This window comes from Nelumbo lutea, chromosome 7 (genome assembly GCF_056320005.1).
Source record: "Nelumbo lutea isolate HS-2025 chromosome 7, American lotus-T2T, whole genome shotgun sequence".
Taxonomy (NCBI): domain Eukaryota; kingdom Viridiplantae; phylum Streptophyta; class Magnoliopsida; order Proteales; family Nelumbonaceae; genus Nelumbo; species Nelumbo lutea.
The window spans coordinates 60143274-60165393 of NC_142690.1; the positions used below are offsets into that span (position 1 = coordinate 60143274).

A 22120-nucleotide genomic window follows, 5' to 3' on the forward strand; every position below is an offset into this window, starting at 1 on the left:
TTATTTCCACAACCCTGTGCACTTCATTCCATTTTTGCACCAAGCCTAGAAAATTGGGCTATTGCCATGTACAATGGTAATATCTCGCCTGACATGTGTGAGAACACAGGTTTGGATCTAAGAACATCCTGTCTATCCCTCCAATGACACTAAACAGCCAGGACTAACATTTGGGTATCGGCCTCTCTCTCTGTCTGTCTATATATATATATATATATATCAGAGTATTAGGATTGAGAATTTAACAAATAGAGTTGGATTATGGTTGAGCTCAACTTGAGCCAACCCAGCCTGAGTTGCACAATTCTTAGCTTCGTATACATTTTGACAAACTCTGAGTCAAAGCATATACCACCTCTGAATACCTGCTGGTGCTGGCCTTTAACAAGTGGCCTAATTAGGTCTTTCAGAGGAATGGCAACAGGGCGAGCATCATATTCACCGTCCCCGCCCCCAATTCTGAAATTAACCCCGTCCCCATCCTTGATCCCCGTTGGGGATAAAATTTATCCTCCATCCCCGATCCTTGACAGGATGGTTCCCCACGGGAACCCGAATCCCCGAAATTAAATTATAACTAATGTTTTAAATATATTTTGATATATATATATATACAAGTAATATAAATAATATATATTTAATATAAATAATATTTAAATATAAATATATAATTGGGGTTGGGACAGGATGGAGACCTCAATCCCCTCATCCACGATCCCAATCCCAACCCCGATCGGGGATTCCTATTAATCCCCGTTCCCATCCCCGTCCTGCCAAAACAATCCCCATCCCAGGCCCCATAGGGTTGGGGAAGACAGGTTCCCATCGGGGATGGGGAAAATTGCCATCCCTAATCCTTCATTGTGACATTTCAACTTATCTCGAAATTAGGCTGGGCGTAGATTCCCTTACTAACATGGCTGCAGAAATTGGATGTGGTAATAACCCATTGAAGCAAGCTTGCAAAAGGCCCACAGCTATTTCTTAGACCACTCATGGCTTACTGTAATTAGGCAATCCAATCCTACATGAAAGGCAACTGTTTAAACTTGAAATTAAGCAGTAATGTTCTTTGTAGAAAATGGTAGGGGGGTTACTGTCAAAGCTGACATGGTAAAGGTGGTTGTAGCGTTTGCATCCTGCCTGCAATTGTCCTCAGTCCTCACTATCATCATGCATTTAGCTATACATATGCATGACCTTAGGAGACTCTAAAAGGAGGTTACAAATCTGGTCATTGAATTAAAATTGATTTTTGGCTTCAAAAAAAAAAATCCAAATGCTCATAAGTTCAATCCATTTGAGAAAGGAATTAGATTAACTGTGAAGTATAGAACTGCTGGAGTCTAATGACTTGGATAACTAAAGATATAATAAAAGTGCACTTTTAATGTACTGAGAAAATGAATTGGATACAGCTTCCTCTTCATGGATGAAGTCAAGGACCCTGTAAAGTATTTTATTGTTAGTTACTATTTCTTTTCTATGCAACCCTAACAGTGGAGAGGGTGAATTGAAGTGGATCCCAGTTCCTTCTGAGCATTCCACTGACGGCAGAACTTTAGAGAATGGACGAAAAAGAAAAGAGCTAGTCACGACCCATCATAAAATACTAGCCAAAACTTCTCTTAATGCTGCTATCCCCAGAAATATTTTTCGTGTCTAGTGACTAGTTGAGGTCTAGCAGAAAGAAGAGTAACAACAGTTCTATGTTTTCTTTATACCATATTATGTTTTCCCTTTCTAATTGGTGAAAAAAACGTATAATTCAGTTATACAAAAGGATGCACTTTACCACATCATGGAAAGTTAAAGATGAATTTGCCAGATATAGATATAGTTCACGAACCAAACTAATCCTTCAATTGCAAATGTGAATGAACTATGCTTAATAAGAGGTTATTTTCCCCAAAAAGCAAAGTTCAAAGTTGGTTTTGTACCAACATTGTAAAGGCAGCAATGACATCAAAGATAAACTCTCTACTTGCTACGTTTAACAGCACGTCTTCCTTGACCTTTCTTGGGTGGACCCTTCCCACGGCGCTTCAACATTTCAAGCTTAGACAAGCGCCTGCCGAAATTGAAAAGAGAAACTAGTCAAGACATTGCAGATGTGCACATCAATCTTCAGCTTATATATCACAACTAATTTTGAAGGTTAAGTGATCTAATTTATAATCAAGAGCTGGTTTTCTTAACAAGCAAGACATCATGTTTTACGTTCTTTGACAGATAAGACATGTCGGTGTTTAAGACGATAATTTGGGGATACTGCATTTTGAAAAATGGGCAAAACCTGTGAAGATGTATAACTAAAGTTTATATACAAGCAACTTCCATAGAAACTAGCAGAAGGGCCCATGCTTCGCACATGTAGATGAAATATGTCAATTACATGCCAATTGCAAGTCCAATGTCTTATTGTGTAGAAGACAGGTTGCTAGCATCCAAATATCAACTTGCATACACCAATACATGCTCTTCATGAGGATTGATGATTATACGTAAGAGAATTTCAACATCAGGCTCAGGTTAGGGTTTGGGCTAAAAAAAGAGCCTAACAATTTCCCAATCCAACACAACCTAAGTTGTACCCTTACGTATGCTGCCATGGTGTTTGTTTTCTCGGCATCCCCCAAGTATGTCATCTGTGGAGTATGATGCCAACAGCTCCAAGGGCTTTATCCAATAGATTATGATTCTTATGTATTCAATGATTGTTTGTTTTCTGCAATAGCACTTGCTTGCCAACCAACTTTTTGAGGGAAAAACTTCCATATATCCAATGAAGCATTTGGAAAGAAAGGAGCAGCCAGGAAACCGAAGAGTCTGCAACAAGAACATCAGAGAGATGGAGGAAAGATTTGTGGAAGCTAGAAAATGGAGGAAAGCGTTGAAGATCAAAGCAAAAGATTTCATATTCAAAGAGATAAGGATCAAAGGCTAGCAGAGCTTGAAGATCAGGGAGGCAAAGAAAGCCATGGTACTGCTGGAAGGTTTTGAAGTGATCAAATGGATGCAGAAGTTTGTTTTGGGACCAAGCTCTAAAGATAAATATGTGAATTTTATGGAGAGATACGAGCTGGAGTGCAAAAAGAATGCAAAAGGATGCTACATAACTCTGCAGGAATTCTTTGGAGGAAGAAAGAAGCAGTTAGTTTGCTTCCCAGAAGGTAAAAGGGGTCATGGATGGAGGGTAGTGGCTGAGTTACCGAGTGATTTTGCTCAACAGCTGAAAACAAAACAAATAAAAGCTGTAGTAAAGGAAAAGGAAGTGGGTAAACAAAACAGAGAGGAAGAATCCAATGAAAAGAAATGGGTGATTGCAGAAAAAGGAAGAAGAAACTGTAAACTGGTAGAAAAGGAGGATTGGGGGCAGAAATTTGTGGTGGAAACTTCAAGCCCAGCAAAAGATTTGAGGGGTATTGCGCAGGTGATAATCAAAGAATTGAACCTTACAAGGCCGATTGCGATTACACCTTATGAATCTTGTAAGGCTCTGATTGATCTGGGTGAAGTAGTAGAGATTTCAGCTTTAAATCTTCACTCAAAGGTCGGTGCTGTTACAGTCTCGAAATGGTGTCCTCTCTCTAATACCAAAAGTTTTGAGATTGAGGATAATGTAACAGTCTCGCTGCTTGGGTTGCCATTCAATCTTTGGAAGGAGTTATTACAGTCAATAGCTATAATCTGTGATGGAAGGCTAGATGGAGTCTTTGGTTATGATCTCCATTCAGTTGTGTAGAGAAGATGGGCCGAATGGCCCATAGCCCACAGTTGTGTTGTTTTTTTTGTTTATGTTCTGTTCTGTTAATGGGCCTTTTCTTATGGGCCTGTTAGCATTAGTTTCTTATGTTTTAATTAGCTAGTCACCCCACTAAGTGCTTACTTGTAATTTCTGTTAATTAGTGATTAATCATTGTAATTAAAAGGATTACGAAAAGGAGAGAGTGTACGAACAACTCTTCTCTTTCATCCCTTTCTCTTCCATCGTTCTCTTCCTCTTCTTCTCTTCTTGCCGTCTTCTTTTTGTTTCTTCATCTTCTAATAAGATTTTTTATTTCTTTATTTGGGACTGTTTCTCTTCTTGGTATCAGAGCAGGCCCCTTTTTTTTCTTTCATTTTCTCTTTCTTGTAATCCCGTACACAGTGTGTATGGAGAACTGAATCAATGGTTGATTGAAGAAGATATTCAGCCGAGTTGGTAGTGGGTTCTTGGAGAACAGGCCTGTTTACGTGGGTTGCAAGGTAGAGTTGTTACTACAAAAGAGGCTAAGTCAACTGAGGAAACCAAGAAAGAAGAGAAAAAAGAGACTAACCTTAATACATGGGGAAAGTTGTCATGGCAGGGTAGGCAGAGGGCTGGCAGATCCTATGTTCAGGCAGTAACAGGAGAATTAATTGAAGACGGACATGCACAAGAGGTTCAAAATTCAAAAGGAAATGAGCAAAGGTCGGTTAGAGTGCAGGATTCAAACCGGCTCTGTGAGTTGATTCAGTCTGGTCTAGTGAACCAAGGCAGGTCACATGAAAAATTAAGTGATCACATGACCTTTAAAGAGTTTGGGGGACTGGTCCCAGGCCTAATTGAAAATAGCAGGCCTTCAGACAAGTCCGGGCCGGCTTTGTTAAAAAGGGTGGACCCAAGTTATCAAAAGCCATGTGCCTCTGTAAAAGAGAACGTGACCAAGAGAGGAGGGGAGACGATGGACGCAAAACCTGTTCTATCATCGTCCCCTTTGAACAAAGTAGAAGATCAAGACTGTAATCAGTCTTGAATCCTAAAAGGTTTTAGGTTTGTAAAACAGAAAAGAAGATGAGAGAAAAGGGAGAGAATAGAAGAGAAACAAGAGAACACAAGTTGCTGAAAGGAGGGACAGATTCTAACAGATCTGCCGCCGCCACTCTCTTAATATTTATAGGTTTATGTTTAGTACATGATGAAAGGACACATCTTCCCTTGGTACTTACATAATAAAGATAGTAAATAAAACTGAAATAAATAACAGTTGAATTAGCAAACAGACTCAAACTGACACTATTATAACTGAAACAAATACTGCTGTCCTACGAACACAGTGGGGACCATTGCAGTGGGGCCCACATCAGTGTTCTCTACACTCCCCCTCAAGTTGGGAGTAGATATCTATCATGCCCAACTTGGATAGGTCTATCTCTAACTTCTTCCTCGGTACAGCCTTGGTGAGGATATCCGTGAGCTGCATATTGGATGTGATGTACGGAAGACACACTTCTTGTGATATAACTCTTTCTTGCACAAAATGTCGATCAACTTCGATATGTTTAGTTCTGTCATGTTGCACTGGGTTGTGGGCTATATTAATAGCTGCCTGATTATCACAATACAAAATTAAGGGCTTTTCATAGTCAATACCCAACTCTTCAAGTAGTGACCTCAACCATAAGATTTCAGCCACTCCATTAGCCATTGACCTGTATTCCGCTTCAGCACTGGAACGGGAAACAACACTCTGCTTCTTACTCCTCCAAGAGACAAGGTTACCTCCCACAAGGGCACAATATCCAGAGGTAGACCTTCTGTCATCAACACTTCCAGCCCAATCGGCATCTGTATAGACTTCCACCCTCATGTGATTATTGTTCTTGAGTAATATACCTCTACCCGGGCATCTCTTCAAGTATGCTAATATTCATTCTGCTACAAGAAGATGAGAAGTTCTAGGGGAGTGCATGTACTGGCTGACAACACTAACTGCATAGCTGATATCCGGCCGAGTGAGACAGAGATATAGAAGCTTTCCAACCAACCGTTGGAACATAACTTTGTCCTCAAGAGGGTCCCCACCCTCTGCACTAATCTTGTGATTTTGTTCGATGGGTGTATCGGCCGGCTTAACACCCAACTTTCCAGTTTCCGCCAACAGATCTATAACATATTTTCTCTGAGAGATAAAAATCCCCTGCTTGGATCTAGCAACCTCAATACCCAAAAAATACCGTAGTGCACCAAGATCTTTTACCTCAAACTCTTGATGGAGCTGCTTGAGAGACTCAATCTCATGACTGTCATTTCCTGTCACCACAATATCATCTACATATACTGCTAGTAGTGTCAGAGAGGACTCCATCCTTTTGATGAATAGTGTATGATCTGACTGGGCCTGTACATAACCAAACCTTCCAAGGGCTAATCTGAACCTATCAAACCAGGCTCTAGGTGACTATTTCAAACCATACAATGCCTTGTTCAGTCGGCAAACCTTCTTACCTGTCTCTGTATCATAGAATCCAGGAGTCAACTACATATAAACCTCTTCTTGTAAGTCTCCATTCAGAAAGGCATTTTTAACATCCATCTGAAACAGGGGCCAATAATGATTTGCTGCAAGGGATAACAAAACTCGAATGGTGGTCATCTTGGCTACTGGGGCAAAGGTCTCCAAGTAGTATATACCATAAGTCTGAGTGAATCCCTTTGCAACCAATCGGGCTTTGTATCTTTCAATAGAACCATCAGCATTATGCTTCATAGTGAATACCCATCTGCATCCCACTGGTTTCTTTCCTTTTGGTGGGTCAACCAGTGTCCAGGTATTATTCTTCAACAGGGCATCCATTTCGACTTGCATTGCATCTTTCCATTCTGGAACCGATAAGGCTTCTTGCACTGTTCTTGGAATAGGGACATCAGCAATGGAAGTGAGATAGGACCGGTAAGATGGTGATAGACGATCATAGGATAGGAACTGTGAGATGTTGTGAGCTGTAGAAGTGGTGCAATGTCGTTTCCCTTTGCGAATGGAAATAGGGAGATCAAGGTCATCCACAGGAGGGGAAGTGGCAACAGCGAGAGGTATCTCAGTAGGCTCTAGATCTAGAGCCGCAAAAGGAACTGGATCTGGCCGAGACTGCCGAAGACTAGGATCAACCTGCCTGCATCGCCTGTGATAGACTCTCAACTCCGGCTCCCTTTAACCACCCTCACCACTACAACCTTCATTACCCATTGGAATAGGTAAAGGAACAGCCCCACTTCCACTCTCACTGCTCAAAACAGCCCCACTTTTACTGCTCTCCCCCTGAGGAGAAACCCTAGGATAGTAGGGTGTCTCCTCAAAGAAGGTGACATCCATAGAGACAAACCGTTTCCCTGAAACCGGATCATAGCAGCAATAACCCTTTTGAGTTTGTGCATAACCAAGGAAAATGCATTTGGAGGCCTTAGGGTCAAACTTTGAATGATGAGGCCCGAGAAGCTGGACGAAGCAGGTACAACCAAAGGTTTTAAGGGGAACAATGAACAACTCCTTGTCTGGGTAAAGAAGGGAAAAGGGGGTTCTCATATCAAGGACCCGGGAAGGAACTCGATTAATGAGATAAACTGCCGTGAGGATAGTATCACCCCATAAGCGAATAGGTACATTGGAGGTAAACATAATGCTTCTAGCCACCTCTAAGATATGCATATTCTTCCTTTCGGCAACGCCGTTCTGCTGTGGTGTATAAGGGCAAGTGCTCTGGTGAATAACTCCATGGCTACGAAGGTAGGAGGTCAATGGTTGAGCAAAGTATTCCTTTGCATTATCAGATTCGAGGACTTTGATTTTAGTTCCAAACTGAGTGAGAATCATCTTATGGAAGTTTTGGGTCAGAGCAGGAACCTCATCCCGAGAACGCATAAGATATACCCAAGAAAACCGGGTATGGTCATCAACAAACAGTAGAAAATATATGTACCCACCCATAGAAGAGATATGATATGGCCCCCAAACATCAGTATGCACAATATCAAAAGGGAAATTACTCCTTTTATTACTTAAAGAATAATAGGTTCTACAATGTTTGGCAAGCTCACAACTCTCACACCTCAACTCCGATATCTCAACAGACTCAAATAAAGCAGAAAACAGACTCTTCAAAGACTTAAAAGACAAATGACCTAATCGGTTATGCCAAAGCATAACCGAACTCACAAACTGGGAAATAAAAGACTTCTTATCCACTGACTCTTCCCGTCGGGTACTCTCCCCAAGCAGATAGATCTCGTTCGTCTCACGGCCAGTTCTAATCACCTTCCTCGTCTCCAAATCCTGAAAACACATCGGTCAGGGAAAAAGGTTACTGAACAGTTCATGTGTTTGGTAATACTACTAACTGAAAGGAGGTTGGTATCAAGCTTAGGAACATGCAAAACAGAAGATAAAGAGATAGTGTCCGATAACTTGATGTCCCCCTTGCCCGAAATGGGAACAAGAGAGCCATCAGCAATGGATACTCTATTACCCAGTAGTGATCAGTATTACCTGGAGCTGAAGCATGGTAAGCTGAGGCTCGAGTACCTGAATGTGCAAATGCAGATGTAGCAGGAGCTGATAGGGACTGGGATGGCTGAGCTGAACTTCCAACTTCTTTTTCCAACTGTATGAGGGCAGCCCGAACAGCAGCTAAAGTCTCCAGGGATGTACCTGATGAGGATGTTGAATCAGTGTTCACTGCCATATGAACATTACCCTTCTTATTTCTCAACTTTGTTGGGACCAAGTGAGGATGTAGCTTCCAACAAGTATCTTTTGTGTGCTTGGGTTTCTTGCAATGTTCACATACCAGATCCCGTTTATCTTCCTTCTTCCAATCCCTTTCTGAGTCACCCCCTGGCTTGGGTTTAATAGCTGTCAAGGCTGGGAAAGAAGGCTGAGGTTGCATCATAACTTTCCTCCTGGTCTCTTCACTATGCACCAAGGAGTATGCTTGAGAAAGGGTCACACTATCTCTTGTCAATATCTGTTGTCGCACAATGTCATATTCTGAATTCAAACCAGCCAGAAACTCAAATACCCTATTCGTCTCAACTTGTTTTCTGTGAGTCTGTGCATCTTTGGGACTCTCCCACTCAAGGGTCTCCAGATGGTCAATCTCATGCCACAAGGATTTCAAGGTAGAGAAGTAGACAGAAATTGGCTTCTCTCCTTGTTTAAGGTTGTTCACCTCACACTTCAGTTCATAGGCTCTGGCAACATTGAGGGGTTGGGAATAGGTTTCTTTCACAACATCCCATATTTCTTTGGTTGTCTTTGCCCACAAGTAATTTCAGCTGATATGTGGCTACATGGAATTACACAGCCATGCCATAACTAAATAGTTCTCTTGAACCCACTTGGTGTATATTGGGTCCTCCTTGGAAGGTTCTTTCACATCTCCCAAGAGGTAACCCAGTTTTCCCCTTCCTCCAATAGCCATCATGGCTGATTATGCCCACTCCAAATAATTTGACCCATCAAATCTCATAGTTGTAATATGAAACCCGGTTTCAGATACATTACCATAACTGTGGTTTCCAAAACTACTATCTCCCTGACCCTTGAACACCATCTCCGATCAAGATTCAGTGGCTACAAACTGTTAGAGCAGTTATACCAGAAAACAGAGTCAAGGAAGTAACTCTGAAAGCTGATCCGAAACTGATCTGATCTGAAACTGATATGATCCAATCAGAAATACCAACACAAAACTGATCTAAAACTGGTCTGATCCGATCAAGAATACCAACACAAAACTGATCTGAAATCAATCGCCTATCAATCTGAGATGTTGTTCTCTGAAACCACTACTGTGAGAGCAAAAATAGGGTTTCAACTGTAGGTTTGAAGAAAATTAGTGATCTGAAATCACTAAAGTGCTCAGCTGCACTCTCCAAGCAGTCCGCACCAGTAGGACTTGTCGTAGGGCACTGTGAAACCCTAAAAACTAATCCCCTTTGAAGAGGGGGTTCGGCCCAACAATCAAACCCTAGACACAAACTTAATCACAGTTCGGCAAGCCAAACCCTAGAGCAAACTTGAACACAGTTCGGCCCCTCTTTCTAGATAGGTCCAACCTATCTCGGCTGATTGCAATCTCTAAAAATCAGTAAAGAAACAAACTTACTTACTGATTACCTGCCTTCGGTGTACTGTCTTCTAGGGTTACCTGAACCCTAGCCTTCGCTGCCTCTTCCTGATTACCAACTCTCTGCAGGCTGCAGCAAGTCTTCAACTACTGCGAACCTCTCCTGGTAATCTCCAAGATTCAGCCGCCGAAAAACTTCTTCAAGGCTTCCAGCCCTAGCTAGTTCTCATGTGATCGGCTGGACTAGATACACATGAGAAGCCCTAGATAGGCTCTGATACCAAGTAGAAGATCAAGACTGTAGTCTTGAATCCTAAAAGGTTTTAGGTTTGTAAAACAGAAAAGAAGATGAGAGAAAAGGGAGAGAATAGAAGAGAAGCAAGAGAACACAAGTTGCTGAAAGGAGGGACAGATTCTAACAGATCTGCCGCCGCCACTCTCTTAATATTTATAGGTTTATGTTTAGTACATGATGTAAGGACACATCTGCCCTTGGTACTTACATAAAGAAAGTAAATAAAGCTGAAATAAATAACAGCTGAATTAGCAAACTGATAGGGGACCACTGCAGTGGGGCCCACATCAGTGTTCTCTACAAACAAGACAAGCCCGCCACTGTTCGCTGGTAAAAGTTTCAGGCACAATGGAGTGGCAAATCCAAACTAGGTATGAGTTCCAAGCACAAGGAAAAAAGTCAACTCCCCAGAACGATGCAACCCAAGGTTTAAGAAGCACCAACAACTTTGGAAACAAGGTGTTCCACCGTTCCGGAGATGGTGAATCAGAATGTAACAGACCCTTTTGAAGGCTGCACAATGGAGGAAGAAAGCAGTTCAGAATCAGACTTTGAAGACTCCTCAAGTATTGGAAGTGTGGAACTTACAATACTGAGCTCTTATTCTTGGAAAATGAAGACATGGGGCAGATAGAAATAGCCCAGAAGAAGCCCTTTCAAGTTTGTTCTCTACCTAAGGAAACGGAGAACATCACAGCTATTATAGAGGAGAGACAGGGGATACCGGTTCCCAAATCTGCTCCCAGTTCGCTAGAGCAGCCTGGCAATGATAGAAGATTAGAGGGACAGGACACATCTTTGTCACCGATCATAGAGTCATCAAGTCAACTGGAAGGATTGGTCGCGACTTCGCCCCCTCTTGTTGGTTTTCAACTTTATCACCCACTTCCCACAACCTTTCAAGTAATATTGTCAATTCGTTTTTTGGTACTGATGTGGGTTCTGTGCCTGCGACAGGTACCCTAGCAGCTCAACTCGAAGCAGTGGCCATGGATGGGGAGTATCCAATTAGGGACAGGGAGGGTAAAGGATAACAGGAAGAACTGTGGAAAAGGAAGATCCAGGAAGAGGAGTTAGAAAAGATCTGAGATCAGATTTGTGTGCATCTAGAGGAGTACAAGAAAAAAGAGGAATTGGTAGAAAAGTCCTAATATCAAGAAGGTTTAGTAAAGTCAGGGTTTCAGTGCTGCAAAAACGTTGGAGATGATTCAACCTCGGAAAAGCTATAGATTGAGGAACTTGAGAGTATATAGGGACAGATTTGTGCTCTCCTCGAGGAGTAGGCAAATAGAGGAATCCTTGGAGGAAAACCAAGGAAAATCAAAGAGGTGTAACTTAACAAAATTTGCCTTAGGCAAGTCCAGAACAATTAACAACCGAACGAAGAAGAAAAGGTCATAGGTGGAGAGGTTGATATCAGACATAGAAGGAGATCTGGAATTTAGTGGAAGAGGGGAGAGAAGGAAAGCCTCCAAGTAGGGGCCTGATCTTATAGGGGGATGCCAAATCTTTTGTCTCCATGAAAATCATCAGTTGGAATGTGAGGGGCTGGGGAGTGCTAGGAAAAGAAGGCTAATTAAAGACCTCCTCAGAAGGAAAAATCCGGATATTGTGATGTTACAAGAGTCCAAATTAGCTGAAATTGATAGATGGGAAAGAAGCATCTTGAAATCTAGAGGAATAAGTTGGGTTTCTGCACCTTCTTGGAGGGCTTTCGGGGGTATTGCAACTTTTTGGAGAGAGGAAGTTGTGGAGGAAATGGAGGAGCTGATAGGTAACTTATTAGTGTCGTTAAAATTCAGGATGGTAGAGGATGGATTTACTTGGGCACTAACTAACGTATATGGACCAAGCAATTACAGAGAAAGGAATGAATTTTTGGAAGAACTATATGGGGTTCAAGGGCTTTGGGATGGTGCATGGTGTTTGGGAAGGAGGATTTAAATGTAATTCAGTTTATGAATGAATCAAATAATCCCCGATAGGCCATTACAACCAGCATACGGAAGTTCAATGATTTTGTTAATAGCTCTGAGTTGAAGGAACTCCTAATGCTACAAGCCCTCTATACCTGGTCCAACTTTCAGGAAATACCAACTGCTCTAAATTAGATAGGTTTAATGGAAGCTAGGAAAACAAGAGGGCGGATTTGATAGCTAGAGCTCTACCTAGAGTCACTTCTGATCATTGTCCCATAGGCTTAGGACAGGAGTCTTTTAGGCAAAGACCTCAACTCTTAGGTTTGAAAACATATGGCTGACTCACCCGGGATTCATGAAGAAGGTTGAGGAAAGGTGAAGGGAAGAATTGAAGGGGGTGAAGTGTAAAGGGGTATGATTTCACAAAAAAATAATAAGACTGAGAGCACACTTGAAGGAATGGAATAGGGAACAATTTGGGAGAATACAAGAAATAAAATCCTCTTTGATGACCCAAATAGAGGAATTAGATGCGAAGGAATCCCAAAGAGTCATAAACTCTCAGGAAAGAGATCGGAGAAGGAACCTGAAAAGAGATTTAGATGAGGTCCTCTTGAGAGAAGAAATCTCCTAGAGGCAGAAATCTAGATGTAAATGGATCAAGGAAGGGGATGGGAACACTATATTCTTTGATGAACTAGCCAACGGAAGGAAAAGAAAAAACTTAGTATCCAAATTGGAAGTGGATGGGCTAGTCTTTCATTCCTAAGAGGGAATAGTCAACTATTTTGTTGACCATTTCAAATCCATCCTGAGGAGGCCCTAGGAACTAGAGTGGAACTAGAAGGTGTGACTTGGCAGAGGCTTCCGAAAGAGAGTAAAAAGTTGATTGGAGAGGAACTTTGATGAGGAAATTAGACAAGTTGTTTTCTCCATGAACATCTATAATGCATCAATATGATGGATCCCATTTGTTTTTCTTTATGATGACAAATGACCTACTTAACTCAATGGTTAGAGTATTGCTTTTCATACGGCGGGAATCATTTGGTTCAAATCCAAATGACCTACTTGGTAGTTAAAGAAGAATTGATTGAGGTCTTTAAGGAATTTGAGGATAATCCAGTGATAAGTCATGGAATCAATGCTACTTTTTTAGCCTTGATTCCCAAGAAGAACGAGGCCAAGCATCCAAAGGACTTTAGACTTATTAGTTTGTTGACTAGTGTGTATAAGATTGTGGTTGAGGTCTTATCTTTGAGGATTAAAAAGGTGCTTCCATGTCTTATCAACCAAGCCCAAGGAGCTTTTGCTTAGGAGAGACAAATAGTATATCAGATTCAAATAGCAAATGAATGGGTAGAGGAGTTGAGGAGATCAGGTAATCAAGGTTATGTTTGTAAACTAGATCTTGAAAAGGCCTATGATCTAGTGGAATAGGGTTTCTTGTTACTCATGCTAAGGGAGTGTGGGTTCGGGGATAGATGGGGCAAATGGATAAATGGTTGCCTATCCTCCTACCATTATTCCATCTTAGTCAATGGAGTAGTTATTGATTTTTTTCCCAACTAGTTGAGGCCTAAGACAAGTTGATCCCCTATCACCTTTCTTATTCACTCTAGTTGTCGATGCTTTTAGTAGACTCCTATTAGAAGCGGATAGGGTTGGATCTTTAAGAGGGTGGAGAATAGGTAGAGACAAAGTTTCAATTGCCCATCTTCAAGTTGCAGATGATATAATAATCTTTTATGAAGGTTGTGATCCGATGGAGGTAAGAAATCTTAAAGATTTAGTAATTCACTTTGAGAGGGCGCCAAATCTGAAAATAAATTTTGAGAAGAGTTGTGTTGTGGGGATAAATCTAAGCAAAGAGGAGATGAAGTTTATACCAGCCTGTTTAGAATGCACTTGGTCATAGTGGCCTTTATCCTACCTAGGACTTCCTTGGGTGCTAATCCAAAGGAGAGTAGGTTTTGGAGCCCTGTGGTGGAAAAAATTTTAAAAAGATTGGCAGCCTAGAAGAGAAACTATATATCCTTCGTGGGTAGAGTAGCTTTGATTAAGTTAACTCTATCCAACTTGCAAATATACTTCCTGTTAGTCTTTAGAATTCTTAAAAGGGAGGCAAAAAGGTTGGAAAAATTGATGAGGGACTTCTTATGGGAGCCTAGGGAAGATAAAAAAGATCAATTGATTAGGTGGGAGGTGGAGAGTCGAAGCAAAAAAATAGGTCTAGGATTAGGGAATGTAGTGAGTAAGAAGGAAGCTCTTTTAGGTAAGTGGCTTTGGAGGTGGCCCCTGGAGAGAGAGAGAGGTTATGGCATGAAGTGTTGAATAGTAATCATGGCTGTTCTAAATCAGGTTGGGATGCGGGGGTATCTCGAAGGGCTTTGCCCAAAATACCCTAGAAGGCAATTTCCGACATCCTCCCCAAATTCCTCAGATTTGTAAGGTATGATGCTTATTCTAGAAACTCAGTTCTTTTTTGGGAAGATATTTGGGTGGGCACCCAACTCCTAAAAGACCGTTTCCCTTCTCTTTATTCCACCTCCCGCTTTAAAAAGAAACCTATTTAAAGGTTCCTCCCCCCCCCCTCCCCCGGTTCTCCCTTTGGCTTTAAACTGAATTTTGGATTTCGAAGAGGTTTAAGGGATGATGAATCTAGTGTTTCAGAGCTCTTGTTGCTTCTAGACTTGTGTTTGGACCCCCCCAGACCGAATAAAAGGGTTCGGTCCCTAACCTCAGTTGGCTCTTTCACTTGTGCATCTTTCTTTAAATCCCTCTGTTCCATCCCCTCCTCCTAGGTCTTCCCTGCTAAAGAAGTCTAATCAAGGCCAATACCTCCTAAAGTAGTTGCATTCTGTTGGGAAGCCTTTTATGGTAAGATCAATACTGTGGAAAACTTGCAAAAGAAGAAACCTTATATGTGCTTGTTCCCAAATTGGTGCTTTATGTGTGAAGTGAAGGGTGAGGACTGTAACCATTTGCTGATATCTTGCTCTTTTGCTGCCAATATTTGGAACTGGGATATACCATTATTTGAGTGCAAGTGGAACTTGCCCTCTGAAGTAAAGTTGTTTACTCCAACTGCCTCTGGAGAAGTGTATCAGAGCTACTACCTTGTGGACTTTATGGGAGGAGAGAGATGCTAGAATTTTTCGAAGTCAAGGAGTGTATAATGACAAGGACAACCTCTTGTCTGAAATCTTCAGACTTGTTGGTCAATTACTCCCTTGATGATTTAAGGAGAAATTGGGCAGCAGTGGCATCCACAGTCTCCACAAAGAACAAACAACAAGTAAACTGGAAACCACAAGACAGCAACATGTTGTCTTTATTTTCAGGACAAGTGGATGTTGGTGATTCTACAAGGGATGAGATACTAGCAGCGATACAAGGCATACAATTGGCCAGTCAACTTACTTGATAGTTGAGGAGGATTCCAAGGTAGTAGTGGGCTGGCTGACAAATCCAGAAACAGTCTGTTGGGGGGTTACAGGGATCTGCTAAAGAAAGTTGGTTGACAAGAAATATGACAGTCAGGGTTCAATGGGTTAGCAGGTCAGCAAATGCAATGGCTGACTCTCTGGTTAAACAAGGGGTATCAAGGGGAGACCTGTTTTGGGCTACCTTGTACTTGTAATTCAGGCTTGTGTGTGTTTATTTGCATATAGTTCAGTCCTAGGGAAAGGTAACACCTCGTGCCTACTCCTACAGCAACATGTTGTCTTTATTTTCAGGACAAGTGGATGTTGGTGATTCTACAAGGGATGAGATACTAGCAGCGATACAAGGCATACAATTGGCCAGTCAACTTACTTGATAGTTGAGGAGGATTCCAAGGTAGTAGTGGGCTGGCTGACAAATCCAGAAACAGTCTGTTGGGGGGTTACAGGGATCTGCTAAAGAAAGTTGGTTGACAAGAAATATGACAGTCAGGGTTCAATGGGTTAGCAGGTCAGCAAATGCAATGGCTGACTCTCTGGTTAAACAAGGGGTATCAAGGGGAGACCTGTTTTGGGCTACCTTGTACTTGTAATTCAGGCTTGTGTGTGTTTATTTGCATATAGTTCAGTCCTAGGGAAAGGTAACACCTCGTGCCTACTCCTAGGCTGACTGTACACTCTTTGATTAATCAAATTGATCTCATTTATCCAAAAAAATGATTGTTTGTTTTCTTGGCTCCTTCCTGTTGAATATTCTTGCATTCCTCTCCTTTCAAGATTGTCCAGAAGATTGCTGCCCTTGTGGCTTGCCGCATTATCTTCCCTTCCCTTCTAGGCATGACGAGAGGTGGAATTGAATAGACTTGTTACATTACCTAGAGCAATCCATTTGCACCCAAAAAGAGATCAAAATCATTCCCAAATTTTGTTAGAAACAAAAGCACAAGAGATTGGAAAGTAGCAAGTAGTTTCCCCATTTGCTTAACAAAAGGTACAACACAAGGGGATAAATACCAAGAAGGTTTCCTCTTCTGAAGAAGACCACACGTGTTAAATCTTCTGACAATGAACTTCCCAACAGTCTGATCTTAGGGTAACCAGTTTACTCCAAACTTCATCAGAAAAGGCTGCAAGGGCAAGGGAGGAGGTAGAAAGAACACAAAAAAGAGAAGCACAAGAGATGGCACTGAGAGGGTCCCAATAAAAAGTTTCATCCATCAGGAGTTCTAAAGACTCTATGGCTTCATGATCCTGCATCTTTTCTTGAATTAAAAGACTGACATTTTGGATGGCTTGCATTATACTATTACTAGGAAAGTTCCAACATAGGTTGGTTATAGTTCTGATGTTGGTTGCGTAACAGATCAATTTCCATGCTGTGGAATATGCAAGAAAGATGAAAATTTAGTGATGGAAGATGAAATGTGGCTGGCTAGACTTCTTGTATTAGGGGTTTCTTTGATAACAAAATATTCATTAAATAGAAAAAGAGAATACAAGATAAGGTGATAAGGTATCACCTTCAAAAGAGTTATAATCAGGTAGAAGAACTTCTAGAACACACATAATTCCTTAAAGAACCCAAACCCATCATAATAACCCTGCAACTCGACATAAAATATGGTGACATGAGCCATTACTAGGAAAAAGCTCCAAATCTATTTCAACTCTTTCCCAGCAGCTCAAGCATCAGCACACCCACTTCTCTCAAGGATACTGATTAGCAGCCAAAGCTCTCAGCTTCTGAAACAGACTCTTCAATCAAATTATTGTCATCATCTACGTTAAATTACAGTTATTACGTCTTTTTTTTTATGAATAACTGAAACTGATTCATTAAAATAAAAAGAGGTTATACAAAGGAAAAAAAAAGGGAGAGATAAACTCTCTTCAATCTCCCATGGTTAGAGCAGATGGTTACAAAACAGCCCAAAACAATTGATTCCTTCCAACCCCCTGTTTAGCTATTGTATCAGCAAGAGCCAGCATCCTTTTTCACCCATTATAGGTTGACTTCCATTTCTTGTGACAGCCACTTAATCCACGTTTCAATAATGTAGCTCCACCAGCCAGCCTCCTCTTCCTTTTGCAGCCAATCAATAATTAACTTTTGAGTACCCTTCAATTATTAATTTATGGATGTGCAACTCAGCATTTTTGGAGCCCTTCCAAGACAGCAATCATTTCAGCCCTCAAAGAATCACCCACGCCAATTGGACCTGAATAAATGGAAACAATTCTTCCCAATTCCTGAACCCTCCTATGCTGGGGAGACCCAAATTTCCTTCACTACTCCATCAAAATTCAGTTCTAGGAATTCACCTGAAGATAGGAACCAAATTGGCCTAATGACAGCCTTGAACAGAGCAGAAGCAGCTACTTCCTTCCAATTTCTCACCAAATCATCTGCATGGACATCCTCAAAGAGTTCCAAGGACTTCATCCAATGAATTACTATAATAGTAATGACTTCAATTAGGGCACCTCTACTCCTCTGCTTTTCTACAGAGATCCTTTGATTCCTTTCTTCCCAAATAGTCCAACACACCACTGCCCTTGTATACCTCCATAAGGTTTTTCCCCTCTTCTTCAGCCAACTAATAAAGATAAAAACAAACATGCTTTGTACATTTGGCAGGAGGCTCCACCTACCACCAAACAAAGAAAGAAATCATTCCCAAATTGAATATACAAATGGGCAAAAAATTAATAAGTGGTAACAAGCCTCACCATTGGCCTTACAAAGAGAACACCAGTGAGGGGATAAGTACCAATTAGGTTTTTGTCTTTGAAATAATCACAGATGTTAATTCTTTCCATAAATACTTCCCAGTAGAAGGCTCCTATCATAGGCAGAATAGATTTGCTCCAAACCTCCTTTACATGAAAAGGCACTCCATGACTAATTGACTATCACCCGACTGTACTAAAGACGAAAGGAATGAGGTACAAATGAGGGAACCAAAGGAGAGAGTCCAAATCCTACTATCCCTTTTTGTGGGATCGAAGAACACCCCTTTAGACTTTGGAGCAACGACATGACACTACATATTTCTAACTCACGAAGATCTCTCCCGAACCCCATTTCCCAATCAAACCCATACCTTAAGCTGCCCAACAAATTTCTGTTTTTTTTTTATAAATAATTGAATTTTATTAATAAACTTTATGTAATATCTTTACAAGCATTTCTTAGAGAGGCATGAACTGCTACCTCTCATGCATAAAAAGAAATCACATTACAAGTGTATCCTGAATAAAATAGACCTCTCCACCCCTTACTTATCCAAAGCATCCGCCATCCCGTTTACCGATCTCCTCACCCATTGTATCCTCAAATTCATATTTCTGGTTAACCATGCAAATCTTTTCATTTTAGTTCGGTAGCACCAAATTATAGACTTTGGATTTTTTAGCCATTTTATCACCACTTTCGAATCCCCTTCAATCACCACATTTGTCAAGCTTAGCTCACTAGCTATCTGCACCCCTTGGATTGAGGCAAGCAGTTCTACTTTGAGGGAGTCACCCATACCCGTTGGGCCAGAAAAAAGTGCTATAAATTTACCTTCTCTATCTCTCAAACCACTCCTATTCCAGAAGGGTCTGGATTACCTCGGTTGCTCCCATTAAAGTTCAGTTTAAAAAACCTTCAATTGGTGGATCCCAAGCAACCTCTATTTTGTCCTTTCTCTTAGAGCTCTTAGCAACTGCTTCCCAATTCCTCCAAATGTCATCAAAAGAAAACTGGGAAAACAACTCTAGAGTTTTGATCCAGTGGATCACCCTACCATCACACAAATCCTGATTTCTTCCTTTCTTCTCTCCTTTTCTAAGAATGTTCTTGAATTCCATTCTTCCCAAATGGTCCAAATCAAGGCTGCTCTGACACATTCCACGTTATCCTCCCTCTTTTCTTTGTCCAAGTAAACAGGGAGGAATCAAATAGCATATTAACCTCCGTTGGTAAAGTCCACCTACACCCAAACAAAGAAAAAAACCAAAGCCAAATATCTACAACAAAATGGCAAGAAATATGTAAATGAAGACAACTCTCATTACTGGATTTGCATAGGACACAGCAGTTAGGGAAGAGGCAGGAATTAGGTCTTCTCTTTTGTAGCAAGTCCATAGTATTTATCTTCCCACGAACTACTTCCCAGAAAAAAGCTACTTTGGGTGGAATGTGTTTACACCAAAACTCTTTAAAGGGAAAGGAAGAAGCTAAGGAATCACAAGAGGTCTTGAACAAAGAAGCACAAGAAAACAAACCCTTGGAGTTGGGGGCCCAAATACGCTTATCAGGTTTACTGGGGTCCAAGCAAACCTCCTGAAGGAGTTGTAGAAGATTTGCACAAGCCAAAAGTTTGTTATCCCTAAGACCTCTACAGAAACCGAATCCCAAATAAGGCCCACTGGATGTATTGGAGGAACAACAAATCTTGACACACACTCATTTTTGTACAAAGAAAAAGGAAGGGAAGAGCTCCTTTAATGGACAAGAACCAACCCAGGTATCCTCCCAAAATTTAACAAAAGCCCCATAGCAAACATCATACCTAATGAAACAAAGAAAGTGAGGCAAAATGCTATGAACGGCTTCCCAAGGTGAGGTCAGAGTAGCTCTGGTAGATATACCTGCATCCCAACCTTCCATGTCTGCTAAATATTACTTCATGCCACAGTCTATCCCTTTCCATCGGCCACCTCCAAAGCCATTTCCTTAACAGAGCCCTATTCTTTTTATCCACACTACCAATCCCTAAACCTCCTTGTTGAATATTCCTACACACAACTTCCCATCTAACTAGACGATCCTTGCTTCCATCAATCAGCTTCCACAAAAGGTCCCTCATAATCTTTTCAATTTTCTTGCCTTCTTTTTGTGGGATTCTAAAAATTGATAGGAAATAAATTGGCAGGTTAGCAAGTGTGGATTTAACCAGAGTAATCCTTCCTCCCAAAGATACATAATTCCTCTTCCAAGCTGCCAGTTTCTTTGCACATCTCTCCACTATGGGTTTCCAAAATCTAATCTCCTTAGGGTTTGCACCTTAACAAAGTCCTAGGTAGGTCAGAGGCCAACTAGCAATAGGACACACTAAAATATCTGTAGCAAAGTTCAGTTCCGCTTCCTCCAAGTTGATTCCTGCTATGCAACTCTTATCAAGGTTGACTTCCAAAATAGAGACAAGCTCAAACTTCTTCACCAACTCCTTCAAATTCCTTACCAAATTTTGCTCTCCACCCTCCCAAAGATTCCATCCTTTTACTATAGCCTCCCTATCGACCCTTGAGATCATTCTACTAAACACATCCACTACTAGGGTGAAGAGAAAGGGTGAGAGAGGACCACCTTGCCTCAAACCCCGGCAAGCTAGAAAGAAATCTCTAACAAATAACATCCCAAGGGAAAGGGAGGATCACCTTGCCTAACAGATTTTTTTGTGCTCTTATATGTGTGTTTTTGGCCCCATTTGTTGAGATGCCTACATGATCACCAATTTACAGAGTGTACACCCATGGTTCTTGAGGAATTTTTTCACCCATTCCTGATACTATTGAGCCATCATCAGTTCTCACTATCAGGCATCAATGGATCCTTTTGATTTGGACTTACCTATTGCTCTTAAGAAAGTGTGCTTTTATTGATTATCCCATTTCTCGTTACATCTCCTTTGTTTATCTATCTCAGTCCTATCAAAGTTTTGTCTCTTCTTTCCTTTGTAACTATCCCTAGGTCGGTTCATGAAGACCTCTCACCAGTCTAACAAGCAATGGATGAGGAAATTCATGCTCTTCAATGACACTTAGGACCTTAATCCTCTTCCTCCTAGGAAGAAGCAGTTGGTTGTCGATGACAGTACATAGTTAATCAGGCAGATAATACTATGGAAGGTCTAAGGCATGTTTGGTGACCGAAAGATATACATAGACCTACAATGTTGACTACACTAACACTTTCTCTCACCAATTGCCAAAATGAGCTCGGTTTGAGTTATCATTTCTTTAGCTACCCATTTTGATTGGTCATTGTTTCAGTTGAATGTAAAGAATGCTTCCCTCCATGCTACACTCGAGGAAGAGATATATATGGAGCAACCACCTAGGCATGTTACTTAGGGGGAGGTAGGAAAGGTGTGTAGCTTAAAGAAGGTAATTTATGGATTGAAAGAATCTCCAAGATCTTGGTTTGGTCACTTCAATAGTGTGATATAGTATTTTGGGATGAAATAGTGGAGTGCCAATCACTCTGCCCTTAGTAGAGATACTGTTTTTAGAATGATTGTCTTGGTTGTGTATGTTGATAACATTATTATTGCAGGAAGAGATGTACAAGGGATGAAGAAGTTGAAACAGTTTTTACAAGAATAGTTCCATTGTTCTAGACTAAAGATTTGGGGCACTTGAAGTATTTTCTAGGTATTAAAATAGCATGGTTGAAGTGGGGAATCTCCCTCTCACAAAGGAAGTGCGCACTTCACTTGTTGGAAGAAACGGGATTATTAGGAGCAAAACTAGTAAACACTCCTATTGATCCAAATGTGAAGATGTCTAATAGTGAGAGAAGCTTTTGGATGACCCTGGGAGAT

At 41.1% G+C, this 22120-nt stretch overlaps 1 protein-coding gene across 2 annotated transcripts in view; it reads right to left on the reverse strand.

Annotated features, from left to right (window-relative positions):
- Positions 1–1712: 1712 nt before the first annotated feature.
- LOC148846618 (37S ribosomal protein S27) overlaps positions 1713–22120 on the reverse strand; it is a 37166-nt gene continuing 16758 nt past the window's right edge. For both annotated transcript variants that reach the window (XM_088953730.1, XM_088953731.1), the window contains one exon: positions 1713–2071. In XM_088953730.1, coding sequence (XP_088809856.1) covers positions 1981–2071 — 91 coding nt within the window. In that variant the 3' untranslated portion in view covers positions 1713–1980. The remainder of the gene's footprint in view (positions 2072–22120) is intronic.